At 34.4% G+C, this 10,693-nt stretch overlaps 4 protein-coding genes across 6 annotated transcripts in view; 1 reads left to right on the forward strand and 3 right to left on the reverse strand.

The window, feature by feature from the left end:
- LOC309507668 (NAD(P)(+)--arginine ADP-ribosyltransferase 2-like) overlaps nucleotides 1-10,693 on the reverse strand; it is a 246,493-nt gene that overhangs the window by 176,938 nt on the left and 58,862 nt on the right. The gene's annotated exons all lie outside the window — the stretch shown is intronic.
- LOC309507776 (T-cell ecto-ADP-ribosyltransferase 2-like) overlaps nucleotides 1-10,693 on the reverse strand; it is a 169,009-nt gene that overhangs the window by 157,928 nt on the left and 388 nt on the right. The window contains exons 1-2 of one of the 2 annotated variants that reach the window (XM_082182156.1): nucleotides 5,936-6,703; nucleotides 5,663-5,748 (exon numbers count right to left, since the gene is read on the reverse strand). The exons of the other annotated variant lie outside the window; for it this stretch is intronic. Of the exons in view, the coding sequence (XP_082038282.1) occupies nucleotides 5,663-5,713 (51 nt within the window). The 5' untranslated portion in view covers nucleotides 5,714-5,748; nucleotides 5,936-6,703. Of the gene's footprint in view, nucleotides 1-5,662; nucleotides 5,749-5,935; nucleotides 6,704-10,693 lie in introns of those variants that run through there. 2 annotated transcript variants of the gene reach the window in all.
- The window catches only part of LOC309474743 (NAD(P)(+)--arginine ADP-ribosyltransferase 2-like), a gene marked incomplete at its 3' end in the record, with an annotated part of 89,384 nt that overhangs the window by 5,762 nt on the left and 72,929 nt on the right, over nucleotides 1-10,693 (forward strand). The gene's annotated exons all lie outside the window — the stretch shown is intronic.
- LOC309507693 (ecto-ADP-ribosyltransferase 5-like) overlaps nucleotides 4,372-10,693 on the reverse strand; it is a 52,220-nt gene continuing 45,898 nt past the window's right edge. For both annotated transcript variants that reach the window (XM_082182031.1, XM_082182032.1), the window contains one exon: nucleotides 4,372-5,419. In XM_082182031.1, coding sequence (XP_082038157.1) covers nucleotides 4,670-5,419 — 750 coding nt within the window. In that variant the 3' untranslated portion in view covers nucleotides 4,372-4,669. The remainder of the gene's footprint in view (nucleotides 5,420-10,693) is intronic.

Consider the following 10,693-nt stretch of genomic DNA (forward strand, 5'->3'; position numbering starts at 1 on the left):
TATCCCTGTCTATCAATACAGTCTATCAGTCAACAGTGAAAGTTTGTATAACGAGACAAAAACAAGTATATTAAAAAATATTCATATATTCATATTCATATATTCAAATTAGTAAATTGCCAGCCTGTATTATAGTCTATGTTATCATAAAAAAAAAAAAAAAAAAGAATTTGAATGTATTACATCGTCACCTTCCTAAAATAATTGCCTAAGTCATTTTTTGACAAAAAGGATTTTTTTGCATAAGTCATCTTCTCAAGATGCTGGCCACCTCTGGTAAAATCGCCCACATCCTCAGTTGAACAGATCATGCAATTCTACCCCTGTAGTATAATGGCCTATGTCAAGAGTGTGACTTAGGCTGTTTTATTTTGCCTAAGTCAAAAGACAATGAGACTTAGGCAATTTTACAAGCTTTTCAAGATGGCAGTTGCATCAAGAAGAACGAAAATCTACTCGGCCTCTGAAGTTAGGTTCAGTTTTTTGTGTTTTCTGAGAAACCTGAAAAAATTATTTAGGCAATTATTTTAGGAAGGTGACGACATGAAAGTATAAACCAGCAGTTAGAAAGTATGAGTCAGCAGTTCTGACTCAATGAAAGTTTCAGATAAACAAACTCTGTTAATTTGATTCAGTGAAATCCCTCAGATGCTCTAGATTTAGAGAAGAACAGATGCTGAAAGACAACCAGAAACAGTACAGCGTCTCGTAAATACTAAATAAATGACTCCAGTATGTGGGGCGGCACGGTGACTCAGTGGGTAGCACTGTCGACTCACAGCAAGACGGTCCCGGTTCAAGTCCTGGCTCCACCCTTTCTGTGTGGAGTTTGCAGGTTCTCCCCGTGTCAGCGTGGATTTCCCCCACAGTACAAAGACATTCAGGTTGGGTGCATTGGATATGACAAATTGTCATAGAGTGTAAATGTGTGTCAGGAAGGGGATCTGATGTAGCAATGTGTGTAGTATTGCACAATAAGCTTCACCTTGTACTTTACCTCCTAAATATACTGTCTTTTTTGTATGCAAAATTCTGTTATTTTTTATGTTTTCAGGAGATCAGGAGCAACTACGAGAGAAGAAGATCAGAAAAGTCATATGTTTACAGCCAGATGACAACAACTCTTCAAAGTAAGATGAGGAGGTTGAGGTTGCTTTTTGTATCACTAGTAATGTGTGTGTGTGTCTGTGTGTGTGTGTGTGTGTGTGTGTGTGTGTGTGTGTGTGTGTGTGTGTGTGTGTGTGTGTGTGTGTGTGTGTGTGTGTGTGTGTGTGTGTGTGTGTGTGTGTGTGTGTGTGTGTGAAGGTCTACGGTTTCTCACGCTCGATGGTGTTTTTAGCCCCCAATGGCTCCTTCCAGGCAGCTAACCCTAACCTCAACCTTAAAACTCTGTGAAAGTTACAGATGCAATCCCAACTAACAAAATTATGTTCTAACAATGTTTTGTTAAATATGATGCATACACTTTGACCAGTGGGTGGTGCTGTAACAAAAGGACAACTAAATTATATACATTTGAAACTGCATAAGTATCATGATAAATGATTATTTAGGCTCAGTTTACAACCTGCTTTTTTGACAAATTATGAATTTTGTCAATTTAATTTGGATGCTAACAAATGCAGGGTTGTTTCAGTTTTTAGGCAGTTTAAGTGAACATAATTAATCAGCTCATATACTATTAAGTTTAACCCTCTGAGATTGAATTTTTTTGAAGTATCTCTCTTCTTTTACTGGTTTTGTTTTGTTTTGTTTGGAAACAGAAAAAAAAAAGCAGGTATGCCAGCTCTCACAAATTCAGTTTGAGACTCAACTGACACTGTTCTCACCCCAAACCTATATTCTCACACAGTGAAAAAAAAACATTGTGGAGCAAAGAGGACATTGACAAGCCACCGACAGACTAGACAGAGCAAGTTACTTTTAATATGAAACAAATTCTCAGCTTTTAAATTCTCTAAGTTTTACTACGAAGTTCAACCAAAATAAATACTACACTCTAAAAAGAGATGTGTTAAAAATGACACATGTTGTGTCAGGTTTAACACATGTAGTGAGTGTGCTCAGGGACAACACATGTTGTGTCAAATTTAACACAATAAATGTGTAAGTCATTTTAACACACAAATTGTGTCATTTTAAAAAATAAAGCAAAAGGGCCAGATGCAAAAATATTAACCGTTTAATCAATAGTTGAGTACAGAATGCATGTGCACACAAAGTACAAGACAATGTTTCAAGCTCAATGACTGGACAGACTCACTGTACTGGACATTATTCAGTTATTCACACTCCAACCCCTAATTGATAATGCTGCTTTTGACAAAAGTTCATGAAGAGATAATAGTTAACAGAGTTTGCACTTTGAATTTAATTAAAATGTAGCAACTGAAAAAATATCGTATATAAATAACTTGTATTTACACTGGCCTGTTTGAGAGCATAGCAAACACTGCATACCATTCACAGTGATGGTGAGTGTCGGCACGCTCTTATAAAATGATGAGTTGAAAACAACACAACCTGTAAAAAGAGATGTGTTAAAAATGACACATGTTGTGTAGATTTTAACACATGTAGTGTGTGTGCTCAGGGACAACACATGTTGTGTAGATTTTAACACATGTAGTGTGTGTGCTCAGGGACAACACGTGTCAAATTTAACACACAACCTGTGTCGATTCTTAACACATCTCTGTGTTTATAAGGACTACACATTTTGTATTACCTTTAACACAACTAATGTGTTATTCCTCTTACACAGAAGTGTGTTGAAACCTTTTACACATTAATGTGTTATAGTTACACAACTTGTGTCAGATATGTGTCACATGTGACTGTAGTCGGTGTGTATTTGCCAGAGTTACTTGCTGTTTTTTTACAACTGAGTGTTTGGATGAAAACTGAAATGTATTAACTTGTGTTTATGGAGTAAAATGCGTTTGTTATGGAGAGAAAAAATATGATTAGATGTTTCTTGATGATGTCAAAATCAGCAAGTGCTGATCTGATCAAGTTTATGAGTTAATAGATTGTGTGGATTTAATTTATTTATGTGCTGTTATTTATAACAAACTTGTGACACTACATCATGCTGTCCAGCAGTGCAGAATAAAAAAAAATGAATGTCAACAATGGTGACAAACGAAAAGCTTCATGCCGCAATGCATGCTGGGAGTCATGGATGAAATTTGTATGGTGATTTGTACAGCATGCATTGCGGCATGAAGCTTTTTGTTTGTCACCATTGTTGAGATTCATGTGCTGATTCTAGATGTCTATTTGATACCATAGTCTGTAATGATTTGTACAAACTATGTATGTAAGGTTCTGTACTAACTGTGTATTTAAATATTAATTTTAAGTTAATTGCAATATGCTGATCTTTTTTAAAACACAATAAATGTGTAAGTCATTTTATTGTTCTTTTCTTTTTCATCTCTTATATATTACACTCATCTTTCAAATATTAAACTTTTGCTGAGCTTAACAATCTTACATGTCCATGATGATAATATTATCATCTGACCATAATTTTTTCATGATTATTTCTGTTGTTTCAAAAGTGTTAAAATTAATACACATTTCCAGCAATCAGTGAAAACTAATGTTAAAGAGTCAAGGGTCAAGAGCCCAAATAAAGCTGACACTAATCACGATTCTGGTGACTTTAAATGAAACATTCAATGAATCGTCAACACCAAAACCTGTTCATTCTCAATAAGAGCTTATGTAGACATCTGACAGAAATAAAGTTAATCTGGTTATTAATAACAAGTGAAAACAGCATTTGAAAAAGACATTGAAAAAGAGGCATGATGTGATTGGCTGCAAAAAAACACCCGTTAAGTTTTCATGAATTAAGATTGAATTAATTTATTTGAATGTATTGCTTTATTTATTTTAGAGTATTTTATGGGATACCATATAAAATATACCTATAATTGTTTTCATAAACACAAACTGCCCTCCACCCAGTGCTATTCTATCCAGAGTTACATTTTAACACACATTGAGTGTTAAAATCTACACAACATGTGTCAAAATGCTATCTACACAGTCAAATGTGTTGTTTTTTGACACATCTCTTTTTGCAGTGTAGGGCTGCCAACTTTTGAGTTCAAAGTAATAATTATTCCTGCGGGCGGTGAGTGAGTGAGTTTTTTTGAAGAAAAAAACACAAAACCTTGCATCACAAGAACTGTATTGTGTAGGTTTCCTGACAACACATTACAATGTTTACATGGTACAATGACTGGTAGGCCTACTTTGTTTTTATCAGGACTGGGCATTGACTCAAATTTCAGGATTTGATTTGATTTTGATTCATAAGCTTATGATTCAGTTTCATTTTAATATCGATTTATTTCAATATATATCAGGTACAGTACATGTTAATTTTTCTCAAGGAAAAAAAATAGTCAGCTGGTACATTATTATTAACATGTAATTAAAATGTTGCCTATAAGCTTTTGCCTATTCACTTTCCCCTATAGCACAACACGCAGAGTTACATGTGGAAACAGAAACTAGATAAAAAGTTAACAAAACAGAATCATTGTTGATTTACTTAAAACTTGTAAAGATGATTATAATTTGGAATTAATGAAGCCATCAAACATTATAATGAAAGCAACGTCTGACTTGAGGAGACACAATGAGTGAAGATTTAAAGTTTGGCCCTGTCCTGTACCAGTTTTACATCAACACCACAGTTCAGGTAACTTATTTTCCCAGTGCTTTTCAACTTGTACAGAGTGTCACACCAGGCACCATCCTGACCTTTTGTCTTGACATCAGTGACTTTAAACTTCTCATATGGAGGAATCAGCACCTCTTTCTGGTCAGGATATTTGGAGTATTTGATCACATCAGCGCCTTCACAAGTTTCAATTTCAAAACAAGATTTTGGTCCAAAATCATTTGCTACCTTACGCTCAAGAGAGGAGGATGTAAATGAGCCGAAACGAACCTCTTTGTTCAGAACATTCTTCTCAAACTCAACTGTAGTGCCACGATAAGTTGAATAGCATTTGCTTTGAGTTTTCTTCAGAATCTTTATTGCATCTGTTACCAGAAAGTGAAGTGAATACCATTTGAATGTCTTGTCTTTGTATTTTTGTTTCTCACTACGAACAGCATTATTGAAATCACGATAAACATTTGAATTGTTGTTAGTGTACACATAAATGGCGACTGAATGAATCTGTTCCAAATTATCCTGTGGTTTCTTGGCTTTCTTTTCACCGTCGTGCCAAGTATCACTAAATTCAGAAGACTTATTGATTTCCTCCTTCAGATATTTTGTCTTCACCAGGTTTGTCATGTTCTCTCTACAACCGTCATACTGGTCATCAACAGAATTCAGTGCCATATCCAATGGAAATATCTTTCCTACAGCAGCAGCAGCTCTGTGATCCTGCAGCAACAGAAATCATAATGATCACATCATCAGTATTCATGTCTGTAATATTCTTACCAGCTGTCCTGTAGCTCAAACAGTAGAGCGTTGGCGCTTGCTAAGATCAAGGGTTTGATTCTCAGGGAAAGCAAGAACTGATAAGAATGTAAATGTGCACCTTGAAATGCAATGTAAGTCGCTTTGGGTAAAAGTGTCTGCCAAATGCATAAATGAAAATGTAAATGTAGAACACAAGCTTACCTGTCCTAGAGCAGCTAAAATGAGAAGAAGAGCTTCAATGATCAGCAGCATCTTGATTCAGTCAAATCCCTCTGATGAACTAGATGCTGAAACACAACAGCATCTCACGTAAATCTATCACTGCAATAGCAGTACTTTATGTTAAACTGTTCACCAACTTCTTACAAAACACAGTTTAAAATTTGTTTGTATTTCCTGTCGAAACGTCAAATATGCAATTAAACCTGTGATCTATATCGATATATTGACCTTTTACTTAACTCCCAAATTTACCTGAGAATATTCTTGTCTGTTTATCTTTATTTTTCAGGAGCGGAGAAGATCAGAAAAGTCAGTCGCTCACAGCCAGACGACAACAACGTTTGAAAGAGACGAGGAAGGTGGCTTTTTTATATCGCTGAAAATGTGTGTGTTGTGGGATATAACAGCTGACGTAGGATCGCGATGTTGAGCTCAACATGATGCAGCACATGTGAAGTCTGTGTGGTTTCACACTGGACACACCGAGTTCCTGCAGACGTGCAAATAAAGCTTGACACTTCTTATCACTTTGAGCAGTTCTGACTCTGTGAAAGTTACGGATGCAGTAACTTTAAACAAACACAATAAATATAAATGAAATTATTGTGATTCAAAAGTTGTTTAAGAAAAGGGTGCTCTAAACAAAGAGGTTAATTTGCATGAACTTTTCTTGATTTAGAGTCGTCAAGGAATTTAGAAACATGTTTTTGTTTTTGTAATCTATTTGTGAAGGTGCTGATGTAAAAAAAAGATTCAATGCTTTCTTGTGCGAAAGAGGTGCTGATTCCGACACATTTATGGTCACTGATGTCAAGACAAGAGGAGATCAGAGAGATCTTTGCTCTGACACTGTGTTCACTTTGATGCTAATGACCAAATATCCAAATATTTGCTTAGAAGATGTCTAAACTGCATTGTTTATGGACTTTTCTAAAGCTTTTCAGTGTCGTGCCGGTCGTGTCATTACCGGCAGCAAACAAGTTTGACATTTTTTGACAAGTTTGACATCTTTTTCTCCAGATTTCTGCTGGAAGAGACACAACACATCAATCATGGGTTCAGTTCACATCACAACACTAAATGAGATGTAAATGAACAGTCTCATAGCTCTTTTTGTTTTGAATAGGATCTATCGTTGCAAGTAGCAATTATGGGGCAAAGCACACAAATTATCTAATGAGTCAATTTTGGTGAGGATTGGACAAAATGTGTTGGAGTAAAAATGAAAAAATAAAACAGGATGTTAATTCGATCAGAATTGGTTTGGTTTTTACCATAGAACCAATGCTTTTAAACTCTGTAAGACAGTCTATACAATTCATTAATGGACAACAAAGCATTTTGAGACGGATATCGTCGTCATTGTCTATTCCAAACTATGCGTGAAGAACATCTCACCACCTTTCCCTGGCCAATAGGAAAGCCACTACAGGGCATTATGACATATCAGCAGACATTTTGACCAGTAGGTGGTGCTGTGACTAAACTGTAGAAGTGCACTCACTCAGGGCTGTATTGCCATTACAAAGGCCTTTTTCATTTTTTATGCTTATGTAATGTATATGGCTAGAGGAAAAACTGGGTTCTAAACTGTTTTTGATGTTTCAAATTTTGGGTTGCAAAATTGTCAAACCTTATATAAAATGCATAGAAAACAGCTCATAGTATTACGTTTGACCAGATTCAACAAATCATTTCAATGACATTTGTTAAAAAAAAAACATTAAAAAAAAACCATTTGTTTTGTCATGTCAGTTAAGAAAGATTTTTATTTATTTGTGCTTCAGTTCTGCAGGCGTGATTGAAATACACTCTGCTTAAAATAATAATAATAATAATAATAATAATAATCGATTCAGAAAGATGATCAAATATCAAAAGGTTTATAAACAAATCAATGTTTTTCTCCAAAACACGTTGGCCACAATTATTGACACCCCCAGAATTTTTTATGAGTAAAATATCTCTGAAGTATATTTTTTTACCATTTTTAGACCATCAGGGCAAGAATTAAGAAGTTCCAATCAACTAAAGATGTTATGAATCTGCCTGGAAGAGGACGTGTGTCTATATTGTCTTAATGCACTATGAGGAGGAAAGATTGAGTGGCAAAAGACTCTTCAAGGATCACATATGGAGAATTGCAGAGATTAAGTCTTGTGGTCAGAACTTCCCCTCAGGGAATCCCCACCACCATTTTGAAGTGTTTAACTTCCAAGTGGATGAGGGAAGTTTATTTGAACGGACCCTCGACTTCTCGATTTTGACTGTGCTCAATCGTGCTGCATTGTGGTCTATGGCTTTGCCTAAAGTGTACATGTTGAGTAGACTTCCTAGTCTACTCAACATGTACACTTTAGGCAGAGCCATAGACCACAATGCATCGCGATTGTGACATCACAGCAAATCATGTTTAATTCACCCCCACCCCACACAACTCTAGTGTATGATATTGGAGTTATTTTTTTTTACACATATAGTTTATTTTAGTTTATGTATTTTTTATATTTAATAAAATATTTAAATATATTAATATTTAATATCATGATAACATGCTAATTCATGCTAAAACATGTTAAATTATGCTATAGCATCATGGTAATTCATGCTAACAAAATGCTACATCATGCTAGCAACACGCTAATTAATGCAAATAAAAATTAATCCATGCTGGCAGCTTGCTAAATCATGCTAACAACAGGCTAATTTACATCAGCAACATGCTAATTCATGTTAGCAATGTGATGGAACATGTTAAAAACTTGTTAATTTATGTTAGAAACTGGTTAAAACATGCTAGTTAAACATGCTAATTCATGTGTTAAATGTGTTAAAACATGTTAATTCATGTTAACAATGTCTTTCTTCCCTCTCTTTCCACTTTGCTAATTTTGAAGCTTATAAAACTTTAAAACATTCATACAGCTTTGTCAAGTCAATATCAAAGTTTGTCCCAATAAACTTTACTCATTTAGTTCTTACTCTAGTTATTCATTTAACAAAATTAATTTTAGATATAATTTACTTTCATTTAACTTTTAAAGAATTTTTTTTTTTAATGTAAAATATATAAATGTATGTTTTTTTTATTTATTGATCTTGTTTAGTGTGTAAGAGATTATCCACCACAAGGTTTCATCACAGGATAATGCTGTGAAGCATAATTTTCTGTAATTTTTCCAGTTGGAAAAGTTCCCAGGTTTGTAGCATCAAACTTTGATTTATGTTCCCACCGTAACATGCAATCACAAAATGTTTTGTTTATCAAAGAAAATTATGAGAGAAATTAAGATGCTTTGAGAGATTTATTTAGCTGACAGAAGTTAAATCTGAATCTTAAAATATAAATAATAATAATAATTCAGCACTCTAATTTTCTAATGTTTACCTTGTGAAATTGTACAATCAGAGAAATGCCATGATTCAATAAAACAAGACAGTCAATGTTCAATAACAACAAGAAACATGCAGTAAACAGATTAACTGTTGTAAAATGGTTAACAAATGTGACCCTGGATCACAAAACCAGTCTTATGTTGCACGGGTATATTTGTGGCAATAGCCAAATATGGGTCAAAATTATCGATTTTTCTTTTATGCCAAAAATCATCAGGATATTAAGTAAAGATCATGATCCATGAAGATATTTTGTAAATTTACCACCTAAAAAAAAATAACAAAATATTTTTGTGAGTGAATGCAGCACAATCGCCAATAGAAATGGACAACTTTAAAGGCGATTTTCTCAATATTTCGATTTTTCTGCACCCTCATTTTCCAGATTTTCAAATAGTTGTATCTAGGCCAAATATTGTCATATCCTAACAAACCTAATATCAATGGAAATATTATGTATTCAGCTTTCAGGTGATGTATAAATCTCAATAAAAAAAAAAAAATACACATAAGACTGATTTTGTGGTCCAGGGTCACAAATTACAAATTAATGTTAAAATTAGTAAACTTTGAAGAAATCATCTTGATTTCCACTGTTGGATGCTACTGAAGAGTTCAGGTAACTTGTTTTTTCAGAGCCTTTCCAGATGTTTATTCCAGAGATGTTTATATTTGGTAACAAAAAAACTGATGTAAATTCAAAGTACGTTGTTCAGCGCATAGTACTTTGTTTTGGTCTTCGATGTTTTTTTGAATAGAGCACAGTTCAGGTCACTTCTTGTTCCAGTGCCTTTCAGAGCGAACACAGTTTCACACCAGAGATCTTTTTGCTCACCTCTTGTCTTGACAGCAGTGACTGTAAACTTCTCATATGGAGGAATCAGCACCTCTTTCTCATCAGGAAGCCTTGAGTTTTTTGTCACGTTAGCACCTTCACAAGTTTTGATTTCAAAACAAGATACATCTCCAAATCCTTTTGCTATTAAACAATAAATGGAGGAGGATATAAATGAGCCAAAACGAATGTCCGTAGAAACATTCCATAATCCCATTAAATTTAACATTTGTACCACAGAAAGTATCAAAACATCTATTTTGTTTTTTCTTTAGAATCTGTATCGCACCTGTTAACAAAAATTGAAGTGAATACCATTTGTATGTTTGTCTGTGTAGTTTTGTTTGCCATTACGAGTGTCATTGTTGAATTTAGGATACATATTAAACGTTGGGTGAGTGTACAGATAGATGACAATTTAATGCTCTCTTTTTAATTTGCTGTTAATGTTCCAAAATGAAACATTCTTTTTACAAAATTTTCAAGCATTTCTAAAATAATTTGAGTTATCAAGTTCCTCCTTCAGATATTTGGTCTTCACCAAACGTTCCATTTTTCCTGTGCAGCCCTTATATTGATCATCGACAGAATCCAGTGCCATATCCAATGGAAATATCTGTCCTGCAGCAATTCTGTGATCCTGCAGCAACAGGAATCATAATAATCACATCATCAGTATTCATGTCTGTAATATTCATACTAGAACACAAGCTTACCTGTACTAGAGCAGCTAAAATGAGAAGAAGAGCTTCAATGATCAGCAGCATCTTGATTCATTC

The sequence above is a fragment of the Leuciscus leuciscus genome (genome assembly GCF_965113295.1).
Source record: "Leuciscus leuciscus genome assembly, chromosome: 1".
In the NCBI taxonomy this organism is placed as follows: Eukaryota; Metazoa; Chordata; class Actinopteri; order Cypriniformes; family Leuciscidae; genus Leuciscus; species Leuciscus leuciscus.